The sequence below is a fragment of the Scyliorhinus canicula genome, chromosome 12 (genome assembly GCF_902713615.1).
Source record: "Scyliorhinus canicula chromosome 12, sScyCan1.1, whole genome shotgun sequence".
Classification (NCBI taxonomy): Eukaryota; Metazoa; Chordata; class Chondrichthyes; order Carcharhiniformes; family Scyliorhinidae; genus Scyliorhinus; species Scyliorhinus canicula.
The window spans coordinates 63,715,454-63,740,301 of NC_052157.1; the positions used below are offsets into that span (position 1 = coordinate 63,715,454).

At 53.2% G+C, this 24,848-nt stretch overlaps 1 protein-coding gene across 2 annotated transcripts in view; it reads left to right on the plus strand.

The window, feature by feature from the left end:
* cadm4 (cell adhesion molecule 4) overlaps nt 1–24,848 on the plus strand; it is a 547,921-nt gene that overhangs the window by 439,156 nt on the left and 83,917 nt on the right. Inside the window, exon 8 of one of the 2 annotated variants that reach the window (XM_038812886.1) lies at nt 22,934–23,062. The exons of the other annotated variant lie outside the window; for it this stretch is intronic. Within the exon in view, the coding sequence (XP_038668814.1) occupies nt 22,934–23,062 (129 nt within the window). The remainder of the gene's footprint in view (nt 1–22,933; nt 23,063–24,848) is intronic. 2 annotated transcript variants of the gene reach the window in all.

The following is a 24,848-nucleotide window of genomic DNA, read 5'->3' on the forward strand; positions in this document are numbered from 1 at the left end:
ATGCACCATGATATACTGGTGTATATTATGACACTAGAGGAAACCCACGCAGACACGGGGAGAACGTGCAGACTCTGCACAGACAGTGACCCAAGCTGGGAATCGAACCTGGAACCCTAGAGCTGTGAAACAACTGTGCTTCCCACTGTGCTACTGTGCTTCCCACTGTGCTACCGTGCTTCCCACTGTGCTACCGTGCTGCCCACGTTCCTTTTCAATCTGTGAGAATGAGAAATTTCTGTTTTTGAAAGGTATTCTGGGTCACAGGTTGAGGGCAGGTAAATAGAGAAAGATCACTGATGAGTCCTGATCTCATAGAATGGAGGAACAACCTCGAGGGGCAGAATGGTCTCCTTCTGTTCCTGTGTACCAGGCTCAAGGGGGCTCAATAAGCCCTCTTCCTGTTCCTGTGTAACAGGCCTGAGAGGGGCTGAATGGGCCTCATCCTTTTCCGTGGTTCGAGAGGGTGGAATGGCTCCTGTGTCGAAGGAGTGATAAATCCGAGTATGCTTTAATCTCTGAGCTGTTTCTTATCGAGGTTGAGGAAAGGCTGGCAGGAGGTTGATGAGTTAAAGGTCAAAATAAGCTTATTTTAAACTGAGACTGAGAGTTGGCAACAGTGGGGTTGGCATACTGCCATTTGGCACAGCAAGGCGCTAACAAACAAGGCCTGCTTTGATTGTGTTTGTCACTTCACCCGACTGACATACAACAACACAAATTTATATTTACGGAGCCCCTTTATCGAATGATGTTAGTGAGAGAAATCATTGGACACAAAGTCAAAGTCAATGAGATGTATGGACAGGCGACCAGAAACACTGTCAAAGAGAGCGAATCTTAAGGAGCGCCTTAAGGAGGAGAGAGAGAAAAAAAAACAGTTGAAGAGCGGAGGGTGAGGGGAGTGGTTTAGAGGGGAATTAGAGAGCCCAGGTCCCAGGAAGCTGAAGGCACGGCCGTCAATAGTGGAGTGACAGAAATCGTAGGATGCTCAAGACGCAGGAATTGGAGGGGTGCAGAGACCCGGTGGGTTGTAGGGACTGGAGGAGTAACAGAGATAGGGAGGGATGTAGGGGCTGGAGCAGGTGACAGAGATAGGGAGGGTTTGTAGGGGCAGGAGGAGGTTACAGAGATAGGGAGGATTGTAGGCGCTGGAGGAGGTTACAGAGATAGGAAAGATTGTAGGGGCTGGAGGAGTTACAGAGATAGGGAGGGATGTAGGGGCTGGAGCAGGTTACAGAGATAGGGAGTGATGTAGGGACTGGAGGAGGTTACAGAGATAGGGAAGATTGTAGGCGCTGGAGGAGGTATCAGAGATAGGGAAGATTGTAGGGGCTGGTGGAGTTACAGAGATAGGGAGGGTTTGTAGGGGCTGGAGGAGGTTACAGGGATAGGGAGGATTGTAGGCGCTGGAGGAGGTTACAGAGATAGGGAAGATTGTAGGCGCTGGAGGAGGTTACAGAGATAGGGAGGATTGTAGGTGCTGGAGGAGGTTACAGAGATAGGGAAGATTGTAGGGGCTGGAGGAGTTACAGAGATAGGGAGGGATGTAGGGGCTGGAGCAGGTTACAGAGATAGGGAGTGATGTAGGGACTGGAGGAGGTTACAGAGATAGGGAAGATTGTAGGCGCTGGAGGAGGTAACAGAGATAGGGAAGATTGTAGGGGCTGGTGGAGTCACAGAGATAGGGAGGGTTTGTAGGGGCTGGAGGAGGTTACAGGGATAGGGAGGATTGTTGGCGCTGGAGGAGGTTACAGAGATAGGGAAGACTGTAGGCGCTGGAGGAGGTTACAGAGATAGGGAGGATTGTAGGCGCTGGAGGAGGTTACAGAGATAGGGAAAATTGTAGGGGCTGGAGGAGGTTACAGAGATAGGGAAGATTGTAGGGGCTGGAGGAGGTTACAGAGATAGGGAAGGTTGTAGGGGCTGGAGAAGGTTACAGAGATAGGGAAGATTGTAGGCGCTGGAGGAGGTTACAGAGATAGGGAGGATTGTAGGTGCTGGAGGAGGTTACAGAGATAGGGAAGATTGTAGGGGCTGGTGAAGTTACAGAGATAGGGAGGGATGAGCGATGTAGGGGCTGGTGGAGGTTACAGTGATAGGGAGGATTGTAAGGGCTGGAGGAGGTTACAGCGATAGGGAGAATTGTAAGGGCTGGAGGAGGTTACAGAGATAGGGAGTGATGTAGGGACTGGAGGAGGTAACAGAGATAGGGAAGATTGTAGGGACTGGAGGAGGTAACAGAGATAGGGAAGATTGTAGGGACTGGAGGAGGTTACAGAGATAGGGAGTGATGTAGGGACTGGATGAGGTTACAGAGATAGGGAGTGATGTAGGGACTGGAGGAGGTAACAGAGATAGGGAAGATTGTAGGGGCTGGTGGACTTACAGAGATAGGGAGTGATGTAGGGGCTGGTGGAGTTACAGAGATAGGAAGAGATGTTCGGGACAGTTTAGAAGGAGCTTTAATCTGTATCTAACCCTGTGCTGTACCTGTCCTTGTGTTCATTGCAGGAAGAGTATTTTGTTTGAAATCTGTGACTCTTTATAATTAGTGCAGTGAACCATTTGACACGAAAATAAATAGATTTTAGTCCTGAGGCCCATTCCTGTGCAGTCAGGTTTTTCTCCATCGCCAGGCTGTGTGACATCTCATGAAAGTTCATGTCAACCTTGAAGAGTCAAACATAATCTGTTTATAAAAGATATTTGCTGGTGGGAGATCTGTTCACTACAATAATTACACATCCCTAACAATAAATTCCCTGTTCAATTTTTGTTCCAAATAAGAATGGCAAATGGTACGGTGTCCTTTGGTGGGAGTAATTAAGTTTTACGACAGTTATACAAGGAGGATCTCGTGGCCCAGTGAGTTAAATTCACTGCCTCTGAGGCAGAAGCCCTGGCTTCAAGGCTCTCCCAGGACTTAAAGGAATATGCGTTCATATTGCGTGTCAACTTGTAAATCTTTCCAATACATCAATCGCTGGCCCTAAGAATGATGGAGTCCCCTTGTCAGCTCCGCTGAGGGGGTCAGCGCTATCGGGAAGCTCTGCACCTCCTTCCTGGCAAAGTCCCAGAGCTGCAGGTACTAATACTCCCCGCTGCCCCAGTCCATATTTCTCCCCCTCTTCCAACCTCGCAAAAATGTCCCCCCAAGTACAGGTCTTTGAATACCCTGATCGCCCTCTGCTCCCATCTCCGAAACCTCCCATCCTACCTTCCCGGTTCAAACCTATGGTTCCCCTAATCGGCATCTCTCCTGACCCAGTCCCCAGCTTAAAATGCTACCTCAACTGCCTCCAAATCTTAAGTGTTGCCACCACCAGCAGACTCCAAGAGTACTTGCCCGGGGCCATCGGGAGCGGCGCTGTGACCAGCGGCCTCAACCCTGGCCCTCTACACAGACCCTCTACCATTCTAACCCACCGGGACTCCCCCCTTCCTGCCCAACTCCTCACCTTTTCAGCATTCGCCGCCCAATAATAATATAATTGGGCCTGCCACCCTCCCTGTAGGACCACCTTCCTGACCCTGGCTACCTTCCTCGCCCAAAATAATAATAATAATCTTTATTATTGTCACAAGTAAGCTTACATTGCAATGATGTAACTGTGAAAATCCCCTAGTTGCCTCACTCCAGCACCTGTTCGGGTACACCGTGGGAGAATTCGGAATGTCCAACTTACCCAACATAAACAAAGTTACTGACTTGTCCACTTCCTTAAAGAACGCCTCCGGCAACACGACGGGCAGGCACTGAAATAGAAACAGAAATCACGGTAACACATTCATTTTAATCGCCTGCACCCGACCTGCTAGCGACAGAGGGAGGCTATCCCACCTTGCCAAATCCTCCTTCACCCTCCCCACCAAGCAAGTAAAATTGTACCTACGGAGGCCACCCCCCAGTCCCGTGCCTCCTGTATCCCCAAATACTTGAAGTGGGTTACCACCCTGCGGAATGGCAGCCCCCCCACCCCCACCCCCACCCCCCCCTTCCCCCAGCCAGGACACCACAGAGTATTCACTTTTTTCCAGGCTCAATTTATATCCTGACAAAGACCCAAATCTTCGGAGAAGTTCCATTATGTTCCTCACCGACACACTCGGCTCTGATATATATAACAATAAATTGTCCATGTACAGAGACACCCAAACCTCTCAAGAACCACCATCTAATATCCCCATTCTATTCGATTTGATGTCTTTTTCGCGTCCAACGTAGCCACCACGTCCTTCTCCTTTCCCTCAGCCGGCATCGTGATTACATTTAATAACCTCCTAATATTTGAGAATAGCTACCTCCCTTTCATGAACCCTGTCTGGTCCTCCCCTATCACCTTTGGGAGGCTCCTCTCCCCAAGCCAGCCGCCAATGCCTTCGCCAGTATCTTTGAGTCAACATTCAGTAGCGATATAGGCCTATACGACCCACACTCCGTCGGGTCCTTAACTTTCTTTAACAGCAAGGAGATTGAGGCCTGCCTCAATGTTGTGGTAGCACTGGCTTCCCCATTGCCTCCTCAAACATTCCCACCTTCAGCGGCGCCAACTTGTCTTTACATTTCTTGTAATACTCCATTGGGAACTCATCTGGTCCTGCCACCTTCTCCGATTGCATCCTCCCAATTGCCTCCTTTACCTCCTGTTCCCCCACCGACCTCTCCAGTGTGGTCCTGTCTTCCTCCTCCAGCCTTAGATACTCCAATCCGTCCAGGAACTCCCACATCCCCTGATCCTCCCCCGGTGGCTCTGACCGATACAAATTTTCATAAAACTCCTCAAACATTATTAATCTGGTCCAGGCGCACCACCAGTTTCCCCATCCTATCCTGTACCTGGACAACTTTCCCTCGCCGTTGCCTCCCTCCGAGATTGGCCTGCCAGCATACAGGTCTTCTCCCCATGATCATAAATCGCTCCCCTTGCCCGCCTCAATTGGCGCACCACCTTCCCGGACAACTGATCAAAACTAGCCTGAAGCTCCCTCCTTCTGTCCAAAAGTGCTGGATCTGCATCTCCCGTTTACCTCATGTCCACCTCAAACATCTCATCTATCAGCCTTTTGTGCTCTTCCCTCTCTTTATCCACCTTGGCGACATCACCATCCCCCTCACCACTGTCTTCAGGGCCTCCCATACCACCGCCTGCAGTACTTCCCCCATACAGTTAAAGCCCACAATCACCATCCCGATCCTCACACAAAAACTTTGGTCCCCCAGCAACCCCACATCCAAGGGCCGCCCCCTTCTCCAGGACCATGTCCCTCCAATGTGGCACATGATCCGAGGTCACTGTCACCGAATACTTGGATCCCCTAACCCCTGCCAGCAATTCCTTCCCTACTGCACAAAAGTCTATCCTCGAATAAACCTTCTGAACCGAGGAGAAAACGAATACTCTCGTTCTCTCGGGTGCAAGAACTTCCATAAGACCACTCCTCATTTCCCTCATAAGCCCAGTCAGTGCTTCCGCCCACCTCGACTGGGCAAGCGAGCCCGGCTGTGACCTATCCATCCTTGGCTCTTGCACCAAATTCCAATCCCCTCCCACTATTAGCTGGAGGAATCCAAGTCCGAAATGACCCCAAACACCTCCCTCACAAATCTTGTATCATCCCAGTTAGGGCCATAGACACTTGCCAATGCCACCAACCTCCCCTCCAAAGCCCCTCTTACTATAACGTATCTACCCCCCTGGTCCGCCACCACCTTCTCCAACTGGAACCTCACTCTCTTACTGACCAAAACTGCTACTCCCTGCGCCTTGCTTTCGAACCCCGAATGAAATACTTGTCTTACCCAGTGCTCCCTGAGCATCACCTGGTCCTTCACTTTCAGATGAGTCTCCTGTAGCATGGCAACATGGGCCTTTAGCTTTTTAGTTGCGCAAACGCCCTCGACCGCTTCACTGCCCCCCCTCCCCCCAAACCCCACATGCTCCACTATCCTGCCCAGGGGTCTCTCACTGCCCCCCTCTATCCCCATCAGCATAACTCCCACTGGGCTGGTCTGCCCGTCCCTTTGTTGCCATCGAACCCACCCACCCCCACCACTGCTAGAATCCCCCAATCCACTTCCACTCAAAAACACCTTCCCCAGTATCAGTTCCCTCCCACCACTTTCACACCTCCTAGGCCCATCTAAACCTGTTCCACCAGGTTACAATGAGCGCAGCACCTCCCCCACCGTACACCCATTCACTAGCCAGCTTGATCTTGCTAGTTTGCAGCCCCTCCCGGACCCCACTCCACTCCCCCTACCCAGTCCCAGGAAAACAAATCCCCTTCAAACAAACAAACACAGAACAACACACAAACCCCAGAAAACCATCATTGCAAAAACAAAAAACACATCCTACCTTACCCAAATGGGCAATTTCACCCCATTTAACACATGTAACAACATGAAGTAAAAAATAGAACTTCACTCAGCCAAAAGGCTGCTCGCCTCCTCGCCCACTCCACAGTTAAGTTCTGGTATATCACGTATACCAGCTCCAGCCTACTGCACCTCCCACTTCTGCTTTGCCCACCTCAGGACCTTTTCCTTCACGTGCTACCGATGGAAACAAGTAATCACCGCTCTTGGTGACTCATTCGCCTTTGGTATAGGCCTCAACGACTGATGAGACCAATCCAGTTCGTACCGGGAGGGATCTTCCCCTCCCCCAACAGCTCCGCCAACAACTTGGCAAAGTGCTCCGTCGGCCTTGAGACCTCCACCTCTTCAGGTAGGCCAACGATCCTCAGATTTTGCCGCCTCGATTACAGGTCCTCCACTTTGACTTGCAGACCCTTGTTGGCTTCCACCACCCTCTGCAGCTCCTCACCCATTAGAGTGAGCTGATCGTTGTGTCTGACAAGGCCTCCTCCACTCCCTTCATTTTCTCATCCTGCTCCCGTACCTCAGCCAATGCCCTCGACACCACCGGGGCAATCGCCTCCTCCACCAGCACCTTCAATGCCGCCACCATCTCCCTCCTCATCACCTCCATGCGCTTTGCAAACTGTTTTTCAAGTTCTTCAACCATCACCTCGGCCACCTTTTCTGCCTTGAACAGTGCGGCCCCACCCAGCGACCCAGCCTCCGCCATCTTTCCAGTTGCTGAGCTGCCCTTTCGCTCGAGCGAATCTTCACTCGCTCCCTTCTTCACAGCGGCTTTCTGTTGGTGTTTGGACATCCTCCTTCCTTATCTCTCCCTGCATTTATCTGATGAAAAATGCCCCTGGACCAGACATTAAATTCTAAAAAAGCAAGCCACAAACAGCAGCCACCTAACGTGCGACTTCCTCCAGCATGCTACCATCGGATGTCAGAGGGTCAGTACTGAGGGGGCGCTGCACTGTCGGAGGGTCAGTACTGAGGGAGTGCTGCACTGTCAGAGAGTCAGTACTGAGGGAGTGCTGCACTGTCAGAGGGTCAGTACGGAGGGAGTGCTGCACTGTCAGAGGGTCAGTACTGAGGGAGTGCTGCACTGTCAGAGGGTCAGTACTGAGGGAGTGCTGCACTGTCAGAGGATCAGTACTGAGGGAGTGCTGCACTTTCAGAGGGTCAGTACTGAGGGAGTACTGCACTGTCAGAGAGTCAGTACTGAGGGAGTGCTGCACTGTCAGAAGGTCAGTACTGAGGGGGTGCTGCACTGTCAGAGGGTTAGTACTGAGGAAGGGCTGCACTGTCAGAGGGTCAGTACTGAGGGAGTGCTGCACTGTCAGAGGGTCAGTACTGAGGGAGTGTTGCACTGTCAGAGTCAGTACTGAGGGAGTGCTGCACTGTCAGAGTCAGACTGAGGGAGTGCTGCACTGTCAGAGTCAGTACTGAGGGAGTGCTGCACTGTCAGAGTCAGTACTGAGGGAGTGCTGCACTGTCAGAGGGTCAGTACTGAGGGAGGGCTGCCCTGTCAGAGGGTCAGTACTGAGGGAGTGCTGCACTGTCAAGGGTCAGTACTGAGGGAGTGCTGCACTGTCAGAGGGTCAGTACTGAGGGAGCGATGCTCTGTCAGAGGGTCAGTACTGAGGGAGTGCTGCACTGTTGGAAGGTCAGTACTGAGGGAGTGCTGCACTGTCAGAGGGTCAGTACTGAGGGAGTGCTGCACTGTCAGAGGGTCAGTACTGAGGGAGTACTGCACTGTCAGAGGGTCAGTACTGAGGGAGTGCTGCACTGTCAAAGGGTCAGTACTGAGGGAGTACTGCACTGTCAGAGGGTCAGTACTGAGGGAGCGATGCTCTGTCAGAGGGTCAGTACTGAGGGAGTGCTGCACTGTCAGAGGGTCAGTACTGAGGGAGTGCTGCACTGTCAGAGGGTCAGTACTGAGGGAGCGATGCTCTGTCAGAGGGTCAGTACTGAGGGAGTGCTGCACTGTTGGAAGGTCAGTACTGAGGGAGTGCTGCACTGTCAGAGGGTCAGTACTGAGGGAGTGCTGCACTGTCAGAGGGTCAGTACTGAGGGAGTACTGCACTGTCAGAGGGTCAGTACTGAGGGAGTGCTGCACTGTCAAAGGGTCAGTACTGAGGGAGTGCTGCACTGTCAGAGGGTCAGTACTGAGGGAGCGATGCTCTGTCAGAGGGTCAGTACTGAGGGAGTGCTGCACTGTCAGAGGGTCAGTACTGAGGGAGTGCTGCACTGTCAGATGGTCAGTACTGAGGGAGCGATGCTCTGTCAGAGGGTCAGTACTGAGGGAGTGCTGCACTGTTGGAAGGTCAGTACTGAGGGAGTGCTGCACTGTCAGAGGGTCAGTACTGAGGGAGTGCTGCACTGTCAGAGGGTCAGTACTGAGGGAGTGCTGCACTGTCAGAGGGTCAGTACTGAGGGAGTGCTGCACTGTCAGAGGGTCAGTACTGAGTGAGTGCTGCACTGTCAGAGGGTCAGTACTGAGGGAGGGCTGCATTGTCAGAGGGTCAGTACTGAGTGAGTGCTGAACTGTCAGAGGGTCAGTACTGAGGGAGTGCTGCACTGTTGGAAGGTCAGTACTGAGGGAGTGCTGCACTTTCAGAGGGTCAGTACTGAGGGAGTGCTGCACTGTCAGAAGGTCAGTACTGAGGGAGTGCTGCACTGTCAGAGGGTTAGTACTGAGGGAGTGCTGCACTGTCAGAGGGTCAGTACTGAGGGAGCGATGCTCTGTCAGAGGGTCAGTACTGAGGGAGTGCTGCACTGTCAGAGTCAGTACTGAGGGAGCGCTGCACTGTCAGAGGGTCAGTACTGAGGGAGCGATGCTCTGTCAGAGGGTCAATACTGAGGGAGCGCTGCACTGTAGGAAGGTCAGTACTGAGGGAGTGCTGCACTGTCAGAGGGTCAGTACTGAGGGACTGCTGCACTGTCAGAGGGTCAGTACTGAGGGAGTGCTACACTGTCAGAGGGTCAGTACTGAGGGAGTGCTGCACTGTCAGAGGGTCAGTACTGAGGGAGCGCTGCAGTGTTGGGTGTGCCGCCTTTCTGTTGAGGCATTAAATCCATCTGCCCTCTGTCCTGGATATAAAGTATCCCACATTGTCTATGTTTAATGAAGAGCATGAGTTGGGTGGGTGCACTGTCATTGGGCCAACATCAACCTCTCAACTAACATAAATTTTTTAAAAACCTTAAGAAATTATCACCTTGTGTTGTGTCGTACTGTGCGCTGATTTGGTCCCATATTCTCAACTTCAACCAATGAATCATTGGCATCGAGATGCTTTGTGAATTCTCGAGTTGATTAAACAAATAAACTCTATCTCTCTTAACTGAGCACTTCAGCAAGTTGAAAAGATTGACATTTACGATACTGAATCTGTATCCCCAGTCTCTGGTGTCCAAATTGGATGAAAAACACATGCTAATTTTGACACCAAAATCCACTTCTTCCTTCTACGGGAATGCAGACGCCTCTTGGCATTTGCCTTGTGTTGGATAACAAACATGATTGACAGAAAACATCGATTTCAAAATCCCTGTCATCATTTGAACGTTCGATTTCACTCTGCCTCTCCCCGGGTATCACTTGCCACTATCTCCAGTAAATATTATTCCAATGTCAATCCCACACTCTGTGCAATGTCACGTCAACAACCACTCACAGTTATATTGCACCGTCGGCATCATTAAACACCACACAGAGCGATTATCGGTCAGAATTTGACCTTGAGCCACGTACGGCGATGTTAGAGACAGGTGAGTGAAGGTTCAGTTGAACTTGGAGGTTTAAAAAGATTGTCCAGAAGGAGGACAGAGAGAAAGGGGTGGAGAGGTTTCAGGAGGGAATTTCAGAGCTGTGCATCCCAGGCAACTGAAGAGCTTGGCTTTAATGAGCGTCGTAATGGAGGAGAGAGGTGGAGAGGTTACAGGATTCTAACACTCCCTCAGGTTTCATTTCACTGGGCCTGACCTTTAAACACGTTTTAACACAAGAGTTCAGGTAAACAACACAATGACTGCATATTTTACTGTCTGTTCCACATTAACGAGCAAATTCAAAATCAAACAAAGAAAAAATACCTCTCTCTTTGTTCAGCTCTATCTCTGCATATCTGTATGGGTTTCCTCCGGGTGCTCTGGTTTCCTCCCACAGTCCAAAGGTGTATTTGTTAGGTGAATTGGACATTCTGAATTCTCCCTCTGTGTACCTGAACAGGTGCCAGAGTGTGGCAATTGGGGGATTTTCACAGTAACTTCACTACAGTGTTAATGTGAGCCTACTTGTGACATAATAAAGAATATTATTATTGACTATCTTCCCTATAGATTTGACTGAATAGCTAAGCTATTTACCACCGTAATCAAATCAAAACAGATATAAAATCTCTTAATCAATGTTTGAAAAGTTAAAACTCCACCAGGTTCTGGTTCTAAGCCAGTCCCAGTTTGCATTCGAATTCAAGATCAGAAAAGAAACACAGTTCAACGGTCAGTAATCAAAGAAATCTCCTCCCAGGTTGCCTTCCAAAACCTTTCCAACTTTGGGCCAAAGCATATATACATGAGTAGCACAGGGCCCCTCCCACACCCCTCACAGATGTCCTCTAACCCCTCAAACAGCCGGCTCATCCTTGACTGTGTCAGATGTGCCCTGTATCAGCCCCAGCTCAGCACACAAAGTCGAGGCATTCACCCTCCCAGCGCCTCACACCACAATCCCCTTTCCAACTCCGCTACCAACCCCTCGTCCCACTTAACCATGATTCCCCCCCATGGACACCTTATCCTCCTCCAAAATCCTCCCGTAAATCACTGAGACAATCCCCCCTCTCTCCAAACCACCACCACCCCCGGCTGACAGCACCTCCTCCAACAACGAGGAGATAAGCGTTGTTGGGAAGATCGGGAAGGCCATCCATGCAAAGTCCCGCACTTGCATGTACTCGGGAACTCTCCTCCCCCACCAGCCCAAACTTCTCATTCAACTCCTCCAAACTCTCAAACCGCCCTCCCAGAAACAAATCCTTCATCTCTTGATCCCCTCCCATCCCTGGAACCTCGCATCCATCCTCCCCAGTTCAAATCTGTGATTCCCCCTGTTCGGCCCTGCTCCCAACCTGAAATGCTGCTGGAATTGCCTCCAAATCTTCAGCGTCGCCACCACCACCAGACTTCCCAAATGCTTCATTGGAGCTAACGGGAGCCGCGCCATTGCCATTGCCTGATCCCCTACGTGAACCTCTGCCATCCTTACCCACAAGGCCACCGCCTCGCTATTCCAATCCCCTCCTCCACGTTCGCTGCCCAGTAATAATACGTCAAATTCAGGAGGTCTAATCCCGACTCCCGTCCCCTCTGCAGTATCACCTTCCATATCCTGGCCACATTCCCCGCCCAGACAAAGAGGAAATCAGCCTATCCACCCCCTTGAAAAATGCCTGAGGCAAATAGGCGCTGAAATCAGAACAAAAACCATAGTAAAATATTCATCTTCACCGCTTGCTCCCGGCCTGCACCCCCCCAGGTACCTGAAGTGAGACGCTGAGACGCTGCCACATGGAATGGCAATCCCCCTACACCAGCACCCGTCCCAGGAGAGGAAACCACAAAATACTCACTTTTCCCCAAATTCAGCTCATACCCTGAAAACACCCCAAAGATTTGAAGCATCCCATTAAGTCCCCAATCGGGGAGCCGGGCTCCAAAATGTATAACAGCCAATCATCTGCATACAGGGACACCCTCTGCATCACTCCCTCTCACTATCCCCTTCCGCAACTCCGACCTCCTTTCTTTTCTTAAAATAAATTTAGAGTACCCAATTCATTTATTTCCCAATTAAGGGACAATTTAGCGTGGCCAATCCACCTACTGTGCTCATTGAATCATAGAATCTACACTACAGAAGGAGGCCATTTGGTCCATCGAGTCTGCACCGTCCCTTGGAAAGAGCACCCTACCTAAGCCCATACCTCCACCCAATCCCCACACCTCCACCCTATCCCCGTTACCGCACCTAACCTTTAATTTAGCATGGCCAATCCACCTAACCCTGCACATCTTTGGACTGTGGGAGGAAACCGGAGCACCCGGAGGAAACCCACGCAAACACGGGGAGCACCTGCAGACTCCGCACAGACAGTGACCCAAGCTGGGAATTGAACCTGGGACCCTGGAGCTTTGAAGCAACTGTGCTAACCACTGTGCTATCATGATGCCTTTGGGTTGTGGGGTGAAACGCACGCAGGCCGGGATCGAACCCGATCATCGGCGTGCATGCGCATAGTTTTGCGCATGCGCGCCGATGATCGTGCGCGCATGCGCAATGCGGCCGAATATCTTTACATGTTCGCGGCCATTTTGAAAGCCGCCTACTGTGCGGGGATTTGCACGATCGGGAGCGCAGCGAAGGACGGCTCCATGACCCTCCTGACACCCGCCTGCGACCCAACCGTGGGTCGCGCCCCCGACTTTGAACAACACTGCATTAAACACCTGTTAATACTGGAACAAACTGCCTCGGTGCTCTGTCAGGTGGATGTGAAGGGTTTACTGGTCTGGGCTCCCCATCTCCCCCCCCCCCGACAGTCCCCACCACCGTCACCCCAAGGATTCGATGGCACCGTGTGATGGAATGTCCAGCTCGCATTCAGCGGTCACCCAGGTGGACAATGGAAAGTGCTGCCGTGGGCTGGAGTCAGACATTGTCAAACGATGCGGAGCACCAGAGCTCATCGCAGAGCGGGTTGTCATCATCCTCCATCCCATGGACCAGACCCGTTGTTACTGACAACCTACGTCCGCATCCCGTAGTGCTGCAGGTATGTATCACGGAGTGAGTTACAGGCTAGGGGTGGCTGGGGTGGGAGGTGAGAGGAGGTGGGGGTGGGATACGGTGTCCGTGTCCCAGGCTTGACACCCCCCCCCCCCCCCACCTTCCACCCGTCTGTGAGATCTGGGACAGGTCCCCACATGGTGCCTGGAAGGACCCCATCGCGTAAACGTTCAAGGCAACTGTCACCTTGACGGCCACCGGGACGGGGTATCCTCCCCCATACCCCCAAGGTGCCAGGTCTGCCAGATATGTCGCACTGACTCCCTGCTTAGCCGGAGTCTCCGACAGCATGCCCGGTCCTGCAGGCCCTCCAATGACAGGCGATGTTGGTACGCATGAGGCCTCATGCTACACCTTCTCTGTCTGTTGGGCGGCCGGCTCTCCATCCTGGGCGGCTGCCTCCTGTTCCACTGGGGATGCTCCACGGCTGCAGCTTCCTCCTCCTGGAGCAGCTCCAACATGTACAGCTGCAGTGCATCACCCAGGGCTGCGGCAACCAGGAGAACGGTCACCATTCCTGGTTGTATTCCAATATCCATTGTCTGCAGGGGGTGAAAGGCCCACATGTTAGCATGGTGCGTACCTCCGTGCCCACTCAGGTCCAACGGGCTACATGGTGGCCCCGATTGGCACTGCAGCCTTTGCCCCGTTGGTGGCCGGCACCCTGGGAGCCTCTGGCCTAACGCCCATCCCTGATGCCAGGGGTACCGTTGGCTGGCACTGCCCTCGCGAGGGGTATGCACCGTAGCCCCCGTAGGGGCTACTTGGGTGTTGCCCTGGGCGGACCGCCAGCGGGTGGCGGCCGGGTGGGTGGGGGTGGGTGGTGTGTAGGAGGATGGGATGCGGTGATGGGGAGTGGGGGGGACACATATGGCCAGTGTCACTCTGCAGAACCGGGGCCAAGGTGGACGGTCAGTGGAGTGCACAGCAAGATGGACATGATAATGGTGGCCCATGAGTGGACACCACCCCAGACCCGTGGGGGTCATGCCGACCACTCAGTCTGTTCCCCCCGTTCCATCCCTCCTCCGGTCTTGGCAGAGACCCCCCCCCACCCCAGCCAGTGCCCGGCACGGCAGCCCACAATCGCGCCTCTCCGTGTCCTACCTCCTCCCTCATAAGCTGCCACGCTGGGTTCACAGTGTTTAAAAGCCGAAGGAAACCGCGCCATCCGGAACTCGGCCAATCGCGGAGGCCCCAGAGAAATCTGTGCCAGTCCCACTAATGACATTCAAACGGTATTTCCTGTACATGCGTTCCGATCGCATTGACGCCGCTGTTGAGCTGGCGGAGAATTACGAATTGGTGTCAAATTGGCGCCCGCCGCAATTTTGGTGTTGGAATCGATTCTTGGCGTCAGCCAACTGAGAACCGGGCCCAGGGAGGGTTCTCGGGGCTGGAGGAGGTTTCAGAGATAGGGAGGGTTCTCGGGGCTGGAGGAGGTTTCAGAGATAGGGAGGGTTCTCGGGGCTGGAGGAGGTTTCAGAGATAGGGAGGGTTCTCGGGGCTGGAGGAGGTTTCAGAGATAGGGAGGGTTCTCGGGGCTGGAGGAGGTTTCAGAGATAGGGAGGGTTCTCTGGGCTGGAGGAGGTTTCAGAGATAGGGAGGGTTCTCGGGGCTGCAGGAGGTTTCACGGATAGGGAGGGTTCTCGGGGCTGGAGTAGGTTACAGAGATAGGGAGGGTTCTCGGGGCTGGAGGAGGTTACAGAGATAGGGAGGGTTCTCGGGGCTGGAGTAGGTTACAGAGACAGGGAGGGTTCTCGGGGCTGGAGGAGGTTACAGAGATAGGGAGGGTTCTCGGGGCTGGAGGAGGTTTCACGGATAGGGAGGGTTCTCGGGGCTGGAGGAGGTTTCAGAGATAGGGAGGGTTCTCGGGGCTGGAGGAGGTTTCACAGATAGGGAGGGTTCTCGGGGCTGGAGGAGGTTTCAGAGATAGGGAGGGTTCTCGGGGCTGGAGGAGGTTTCAGAGATAGGGAGGGTTCTCGGGGCTGGAGGAGGTTTCAGAGATAGGGAGGGTTCTCTGGGCTGGAGGAGGTTTCAGAGATAGGGAGGGTTCTCGGGGCTCGAGGAGGTTTCAGAGATAGGGAGGGTTGCAGGGGACTGGATGAGGTTACAGAGATAGGAAGGGTTGTCGGGGCTGAAAGAGGTTACAGACATAGGGAGGGTTGTAGCGGTTGGAGGAGGTTACAGAGATAGGGAGGGTTGTAGGAGCTGGAGGAAGTTACAGAGATAAGGAAGGTTGTAGGGGCTGGAGGAGGTTGCAGAGATAGGAAGGGTTGTAGGGGCTGGAGGAGGTTACAGAGACAGGGAAGGTTGGAGGAGGTTACAGGGATAGGGAGGGCTGTAGGGACTGGAGGAGGTTACAGAGATAAGGAGGGTTCTCGGGGCTGGAGGAGGTTACAGAGATAGGGAGGGTTGTAGGGACTGGAGGAGGTTGCAGAGATAGGGAGGGCTGTAGGGGCTAGAGGAGGTTACAGAGATAAGGAGGGTTGTAGGAGCTGGAGGAGGTTACAGAGATAGGGAGGGTTGTAGGGGCTGGAGGAAGTTACAGAGATAGGGAGGGTTGTAGGGGCTGAAAGAGGTTACAGAGATAGGGAGGGCTGGAGGAGGTTACAGAGATAGGTAGGGTTGTAGCAGTTGGACGAGGTTACAGAGATAGGGAGGGTTCTCGGGGCTGGAGGACGGTACAGAGATAAGGAGGGTTGTAGCAGTTGGAGGAGGTTACAGAGATAGGGAGGGTTGTAGGGGCTGAAAGGTTACAGAGATAGGGAGGGTTGTCGGGGCTGGAGGAGGTTACAGGGATAGGGAGGGTTGTCGGGGCTGAAAGAGGTCACAGAGATAGCGAGGGCTGCAGGGGCTGGAGGAGGTTACAAAGATAAGGAGGGTTCTCGGGGCTGGAGGAGGCTACAGAGATAGGGAGGGTTGTAGGGACTGGAGGAGGTTGCAGAGATAGGGAGGGTTCTCGGGGCTGGAGGAGGTTACAGAGATAGGGAGAGTTGTAGCAGTTGGAGGAGGTTACAGAGATAGGGAGGGTTGTAGGGGATGAAAGGTTACAGAGATAGGGAGGGGTGTAGGAGCTGGAGGAGGTTACAGAGACAGGTAGGGTTGTAGCGGTTGGAGGAGGTTACAGAGATAGGGAAGGGTGTTGGAGCTGGAGGAGGTTACAGAGATAGGGAGGGTTGTAGCAGTTGGAGGAGGTTACAGAGATAGGGAGGGTTGTAGGGGCTGGAGGAGGTTACAGAGATAGGGAGGGGTGTAGGAGCTGGAGGAGGTTACAGAGATAGGTAGGGTTGTAGCAGTTGGAGGAGGTTACAGAGATAGGGAGGGGTGTAGGAGCTGGAGGAGGTTACAGAGATAGGTAGGGTTGTAGCAGTTGGAGGAGGTTACAGAGATAGGGAGGTGGCAAGATCCTCGATTGATTTTCAAACTAGGATATGAATTTTAAAACGAAGACATTGTTTGATTGGGAACCAACATAGCCCATGATGGGTGACAGGGGAACGGGTCTGGCTGTGAGCTGAGCCATGGGCTGAGAGGTTTGGTAACGTCAGGTTTACTGAGGATAGGGCGAGGGTGACCAACTTGGATAGCATTGGACTCTATGATTGCTGGGGCACGAGTGAGGGATTCAGCTGTGGATGAGCAGAGGCAGGGTGAAGCTGGACGATGTTGTAGAGAAGGAAAGAGGCAATCTTACTGCGGGAATGACAATGAGATTGGAATCTCACTTTGGGGTCAAATTTTGCAAACAGTCCAGCTTAAACTCAGTCTTTTGCCAGGGAGTGGGGATGGGTTCACTGTAATCTTCCCAACGTTGCATGTCCACAAGGTCACGTGCAGCCTCACATGTTGGCATGTCAACAAACATGGAACTCTTCCCAAGGTCACCACGATTTTCACTCTACATCCAAGGACTCACCCTCCAGAGGTAAGATTGTGACCGCCTTCTGACCAAATCAACAATTGAACTCTGACTGACCCGAATCTTGGTCAACAATGATCGGACTGCAACAGCAGAATATTAAATAAGGCAGAGATGTTACTCGTGTAGTCCAAATAAAACAACCAATGATATTATAGTGTTGAGAAATCCCTCGGGTGATTGCTACTGTGCATTAATTGATTTTGAGATACGTCGATCCTGTCACAGGTTTCCCACTGTAACAAATGCAAATTTTTACATTACGCGTAAAGGGATTATGTTACAAAAAAAGATAAGGCATACTTTCTCAGCTTCAGGAAAGCACCTGCAAATTGACCCAAGGATTTCATTCTTGCAATTACTCTCTAGCTGACCTCAGGATTCAAAAGGCTGTTGAGGCAATTGCTCTCTGGCTGACCTCAGGGAGCCGTACTTTCCAAAAGTAAGAGTGAATGGAAGTAAAGAAAGCTTACCAGACGTCCAATTGGGCCGTGGATCTACTGAAAAGCAAATGTCGTCTCACTGACCTTTCACTTTCATCATTGTTCTCAAAAGGAGGGACGGTCAAGGGGGAGATTGAATCGAGGCGTTCAAAATCATAAAGGGGGTTTGGAAAGAGTCAATAAGGAAAAAGTGTTTCCAGTGGCAGGAGGCTCGGTAGCCAGAGGGGACAAAGATTGAAGAGAATCGGGAAAAGCTGGGGAGATGAGGAGAATTTGTATTTTACACAGCGAGTTGTTGTGATCTGGCTGAAAGGGCGGTGGAAGCAGATGCAACAGGAACTTTCTTGTTTTTAAAATAATTTTTATTCAAATTTTCACAAAAAAGAAAACAAGAACAGAGAATTCTAAGAACAAAAAGAACAAACCCCCCCCCCCCCCCCCCCACCGTAAATACAAAAGAGAAACAATAAATTAACACCCGTCGTTGGCAAAAAACAGATATTCAACCCAAAGTAAAAACAAAGAGACAACCCCCACTCCCCAGGTTGCTGCTGCCTTTTGTTTTTACCGTTCTGCCAGGAGATCTAGGTATGGTTGCCATCTCCTGAAAAACCCCTGCACTGACCCCCTTAGGGCAAATTTCACCCTCTCCAATTTAATAAACCCCGCCATATCATTGACCCAGGCCTCCACGCTTGGGGGCCTCGCATCCTTCCACTGAAGAAGAATCCTCCGCCGGGCTACTAGGGACGCAAAGGCCAGAACACCGGCCTCTTTAGCCTCCTGCACTCCCGTCTCCACTGCAACCCCAAATATTGCAAGTTCCCAGCCTGTATTGACCCTGGATCCTACCACCCTCGATACCGTCCTTGCTACCCCCTTCCAAAATTCCCCCAGCGCTGGGCATGCCCAGAACATGTGGACATGGTTTGCTGGGCTCCCTGAGCACCTAATACACCTGTCCTCGGTCCCAAAAAACCGGCTCATCCTTGTCCCGGTCATATGAGCCCTATGCAGCACCTTAAACTGTCTGAGGCTAAGCCTTGCACATGAAGAGGAGGATTTCACCCTTTCTAGGGCATCCGCCCTCGTCCCCTCCTCAATCTCCTCACCCAGCTCCTCCTCCCATTTACCCTTCAGCTCCTCCACCGAGGCCTCGTCTACCTCCTGCATCACCTGGTACACTTCCGAGATCCTCCCCTCTCCAACCCATACCCCCGAGAGCACCCTGTCCTGAACCCCACGCGGCGGCAGCAGAGGGAACCCCGCCACCTGCCGCCTGACAAATGCCCTTACTTGCATGTTCCTCAAGGTGTTCCCCGGGGGAAGCCCAAAATTCCCCTCCAGCTCACCCAGGCTCGGAAACTTCCCGTCTATGAACAGGTCCCCCAGCCTCCTGATACCTGCCCTGTGCCAACTCAGGAACCCGCCATCAATTCTCCCCGGAACAAACCGGTGGTTCCCCCGTATCGGGGACCCCATCGAGGCCCCCACCTCCCTCCTGTGCCACCTCCATTGCCCCCAAATCTTCAGGCTAGCTGCCACACTGGGCTCATGGTATACCTCGTCGGGGGAGCGGCAGCGGCACCGTTGCAAGCGCTTCCAGGCTCGTGCCCACACAGGATGCCATCTCCAGCTTCTTCCATTCTGCCCCCTCCACGTCCATTACCCACTTACGCACCATCGCTGCGTTGGCAGCCCAATAATACCCACAGAGGTTGGGCAACGCCAGCCCCCCCCATCCCTGCCCCGCTCCAAGAACACCCGTCTCACCCTTGGAGTCCCATGTGCCCACACAAACCCCGTAATGCTCCTGTTAACCCGCCTGAAAAAGGCCTTCGGGATAAGGATGGGGAGGCACTGGAACAGGAACAGAAACCTCGGGAGCACCTTCATCTTGACCGACTGCACCCTACCTGCCAGAGACAGCGGCAGCATGTCCCACCTCTTAAACTCCTCCTCCATTTGCTCCACCAGCCTTGTGAGGTTTAGCTTATGCAAAGCCCCCCAGCTCCTGGCCACCTGAACCCCCAAGTACCTGAAGCTCCTCTCCGCCCTTTTCAGTGGGAGCCTCCCAATCCCCCTCTCCTGATCCCCCAAGTGTACCACAAACAGCTCGCTTTTCCCAAAGTTAAGCTTATACCCTGAGAAATCCCCAAATTCCCGGAGAATCCCCATCAACACCGGCATTCCCCCCACCGGGTCCGCCACATACAACAATAGGTCGTCCGCATAGAGCGACACTCGGTGCTCCTCCCCACCCCTGACCAGCCCCCTCCAATCCCCCGACTCCCTCAGCTCCAGAGCCAGGGGCTCAATTGCCAGCGCAAAAAGTAGGGGGGGACACCCCTGCCTCGTCCCTCGGTATAGTCGAAAATACTCCGACCTCCTCTTATTCGTGACCACGCTCGCCATCGGGGCCTCATACAACAGCCTCACCCAACTGACAAACCCCTCCCCAAACCCGAACCTTTCCAGCACCTCCCACATGTACACCCACTCGACCCTATCAAAGGCCTTCTCCACATCTAGCGCCACCACTATCTCCGCCACCCCTTCCACCGCCGGCATCATAATAACGTTCAAGAGCCTCCGTATATTAGTATTCAGCTGCCTCCCCTTCACAAACCCCGTTTGATCCTCGTGGATAACCTGCGGCACACAGTCCTCTATCCTCGTGGCTAAGATCTTTGCCAACAACTTGGCATCCACATTCAGGAGTGAGATCGGCCTGTATGACTCACACTGCAGGGGATCCTTGTCTCGCTTAAGGATCAAGGAGATCAGCGCCCAAGACATCGTCAGGGGCAAAGTCTCCATGGATCCACCCCTCCCATCTGGTCCATAAACCCCCTCAGCACCTTAGCTGCCGCAGGCCTCCTACCCATCCTGGAACTGGATCGATCCAGTGGCGGATCCAGCACCGTGTTGAAATCCCCCCCCCCATTATCAGGCCCCCCACCTCCAAATCTGGAATCCGGCCCAACATGCGCCGCATGAAACCCGCATCGTCCCAATTCGGGGCGTATACATTGACCAGCACCACCCGCTCCCCTTGTAGCTTGCCGCTCACCATCACGTACCTCCCGCCGCTGTCTGCCACCACACTCGACGCCTCAAACAACACCCCCTTCCCCACCAGGATCGCCACTCCCCGGTTTTTTGCATCCAGCCCCGAATGAAACACTTGGCCCACCCACCCCTTCCTCAACCTGACCTGATCCGCCACCTTCAGGGGCGTCTCCTGAAGCATAGCCATGTCCGCCTTCAGCCCCCTCAGGTGCGCGAACACGCGGGACCGTTTGACCGGCCCATTCAGTCCCCTCACATTCCAGGTGATCAGCCGGATCAGAGGGCCACCTGCCCAACAGGAACTTTCTAAAAGGAGGATTGCAGAAATACTGAAAGGGGAAAGTTTGCAGGAAGTTGGGGGAGTGGGGACTAATTGGATGATCTATTAAAGAGCCAGGAGAGGATTGATGGGCCCAATGGCCTCCTGTGTTGTAAGATTTTTATGGGCAACAACAGCTGAAGAATTGCATTTCTATAGCACCTTTCACAACCTCAGGGTGACCACAAACTGCTCCCACAGCCAATGAAGCTCTTGTGAAGGGCGCCCACTGCTGTAATGACAGAAATGTGGCAGCCATTTTGCACACAGCAAGATCCCACAGGGCACCACATGACTGGCTGGATCGGTTCTGTTTCAGTAATTTTGCTTGAGGGATATCGTTTCTCCAGGGCATCAGAGAGGACGCCAATATGTAGGCAAAGTTTGTCTCGCGGTGTTTTATATTCTGGGGCCTTGGCTTTGATGTGTGAGGGAGGCGGTGATCTTTCAGAAGGTTCTCACTGTCCAGTTAACATTGCCGCAAAGAAGATCATTGTCCGCTGTAACTGTGATGCGTTTGTGAACCTCACTGTGTTTCTTCTCTTTCTCTCCTTTCTCTCTCTCCCCCTTCCCCTCTCTTTCACTCTCTCGCTCTCTCTTCCACCCTCACTGTTTCTCTCTCTCTTTTTTCTCTCTCTCTCTCTCTTCCTCTCTCTCTCCCTCTCTCTTCCCCCCTCACTCTGTCTCTTTCTCTCCCTTTCTCTCCCCCTCTCTCGCTCCCTTCCTCGCGTGTTTGGTTCCTTTCTCTCTCCTACTCTCTCTTGTTCCCGCCCTTTCTCTCTCTCTCTTGTTCTATCGTTCACTCCCTCTTTCTTTCTCTCTCTCTCTCTCTCACTCCTTACCGCTCTCCCTCTCACTTCCTTTCTCTCTCCCTCCCTCTTATTCTCTCCTGGCCACACTCACCCTCCCTCCCTCTCTCCTTCCCTCTTTCTCGCTCTTTCCCGATCTCTCACACTTTCTATCCCTCACTTCCTCTCCCTCCCTCTCTTTTTCCCCCTCTCTCTCTCCCTTTCTCTTTCCCTCTCTCTGAACCTCCCTTTCTCTCTCTCTCCCTCTTCCTCCCTCTCGCTCTTTACCTCTCTCTCCCTCAATCTTTCGCTCTGACCCTCACACTCCCTCTCTCCCTCCCCCTCTCCCTTTCATCCTCCCTCCCTTTCTCCCTCTCTTCCTCCTTCCCCCTCTCTCCTTCCCTCTCTCTCTGCCCTTCACACTTCTCTCTATCCCGCCATCTCCTGCATTGTCCCTTCCCTCCATCCCTCATTCCATCTCTGTCTCTCCTTCCCGCTCTCCCTCTTTCTCCCTCTCCCCCCTCTGTCGCTCCCTCATTTTTATTTTATCTCTCCTGGTCTCACTTACCCTCTCTTCCTCCGTTTCTCCCTCACTTTCTCTCCCTCTCTCCCTCCGTCACTTTCTCTCCATCTCTCTCTCCCTCACTCTCTCCCTCCCTCCTTCCCTCTCTCTCCCCCCTCCCTCTCTCCATCTCTCACCCTTTCTTTATCTCTCTCTCTCTCTCTCCCTCACTCTGTCCCTCCCTCTTTCCTTCCATCTCTCTCTCTCCCTTCCTCCCTCTCCCTCTCTTCCTCCCTTTCCCTCTCTCTCCCTTTCTATCTCTCTCCTTCTGTCGCTCCCACTTTTTCTCTCTCCTTCCCCCTCTCTCCTTCCCTCTCTCTCTGCCCTTCATCCACCCTCTTGCTCTCTCACTCTGTCCCTCACCCTCCTTCTCTCCTTCCCTCACTATCTCTGCTCTCCCTCCCTCTCGTTTTCCCCTTCCCCCTCTTTCTCCTTCCCACTCTGTCCTTCACACTCGCTCTCACTCTTTTCCTCTCTCTCTCTCTCCCTCCCTCTCTCACTCTGTCCCTCACCCTCTATCTCTTTCCTTCCCTTTCTCTCTCATTCCCTCTCTCTCTCTCTCTCTCCTTCCCCCTCTCTCCCCTTCCCTCCCTCTCTCCAGACCCAGGAGCAGTTGTGGAGTCACAGACGTCAGTCAGTTACGCAGTGGTTGGAGGAGTCTTAGCCATCTTTGTTTTTGCGATCATTTGTGTGCTGATTGTGACAGTCTGGTTCTCAATGAGGCAGAAAGGTAAGGGCCACTTCCACATCTCCGAGCCCTGACGTGACACCAGGCACAGAATTCTCTCTCCTTCCTCCTCTCTCCTTCCCTCTCTCTCTGCCCTTCGTCCACCCTCTTGCTCTCTCCCTCTCTCACTCTGTCCCTCACCCTCCCTCTCTCCCTCCCTCTCTTTTTCCCCTTGCCCCTCTCCTTCCCCCTCTCTCTGTCCTTCACGCTCCCTCTCACTCTTTTCCTCTCTCTCTCTCCCTCCCTCTCGCTCACTCTGTCCCTCACCCTCCCTCTCTCCTTCCCTCACTATCTCTGCTCTCTCTCCCTCCCCCTCTCTCCCTCCCTCTCTTTTTCCCATTCCCCCTCTCTCTCCTTCGCCCTCTCTCTGTCCTTCACACTCCCTCTCACTCTTTTCCTCTCTCAAACTCATCAAACCCATCAAACTCAAACCCATTCTCCCAAACTATTGACTCACCCCTCGACACCTTAATAAACCCCTCTCCCTCGCCCCTCGACTAACATTGCTGGCATTCCCGTTGCTGCTTCACAGCATCAAATGTCCCAACACATTTCACAGCTGCATGTGGGAAACACACTTGTTAAAGATCACTATTTTGGGGTATTGGGTGGGTGGGAGTTCTCCCAATATTTATCCCTCTTCCGAAAACAACCCAGATGCTCTGGGTCATATATAGAAACATACATAGAAAGTAGAAGCAAGAAGAGGCCATTTGGCCCTTCGAGCCTGCTCCACCATTCATTATTATCATGGCTGATCAAGTTCAATACCCTGATCCTGCCTTCCCCCATTTCCCTTGATCCCTTTAGCCCAAAGAGCTATATCTAATTCCTTCTTGAAATTACACAATGTTTTGGCTTCAACTACTTTCTGTGGGAGTGAATTCCACAGATTCACCACTCTCTGGGTGAAGACATTTTTCCTAAAAGGTTTACCGCTTATCCTCAGACTATAACCCCTAGTTCTGGACTCCCCACCATCAGAAGTATTCTTTCTGATTCTCTTCTGTCTAATCCTGTGAGAATTTTGTAAATTTCCATGAGGTACCCTCTCAATCTTCTAAACTCCAATGAATATAATCCTAACCGATTTAGTCTCTCCCCATATGCCAGTCCCGCCATCCCAGGAATCAGCCTGGTAAACCTTCACTGCACTCCCTCCACAGCAAGAACATCCTTCCTCAGATAAAGGGCGGAATTCTCCGACCCCCCGCAGGGTCGGGGAATCGCCCGGGGCTGGCGTAAATCCCGCCCCCACCGTGCCCGGATTTCTCCGCCACCCAAGAATCGGCGGGAGCGGGAATCGCGCCGCGCGATCGGCGTGCCCCCCGCGGCGATTCTCCGGCCCGCGATGGGCCGAGGTCCCGCCGCTGAGAGGCCTCTCCCACCGGTGGGAATTTGAGCACCTCTGGTGCCGGCGGGATTGGCGGCGCGAGCGGGCCCCCGGGTTCCTGGCCCGCGATCGAGGCCCACCAATCGGCGGGCGGGCCAGTGCCGTGGGGGTACTCTTTTTCTTCCGCCGCCGTCACGGCCTCCACCATGGCGGAGGCGGAAGAGACCCCCTCTACTGCGCATGCGCCGGTGGTGACATCAGCGGCTGCTGACACACTGGCGCATGCGTGAACTGGCGAAGGCCTTTCGGCCAGCCCCGGCGACGGCCGGTGGGTGCCAAAGGCCGTTGACGCCAGTGGCGCCAACCACTCCGGCGTGGGCCTAGCCCCTAAAGGTGCGGAGAATTCCGCACCTTTGGGGAGGCCAGATGCCGGAATGGTTGGTGCCACTCCGCTAC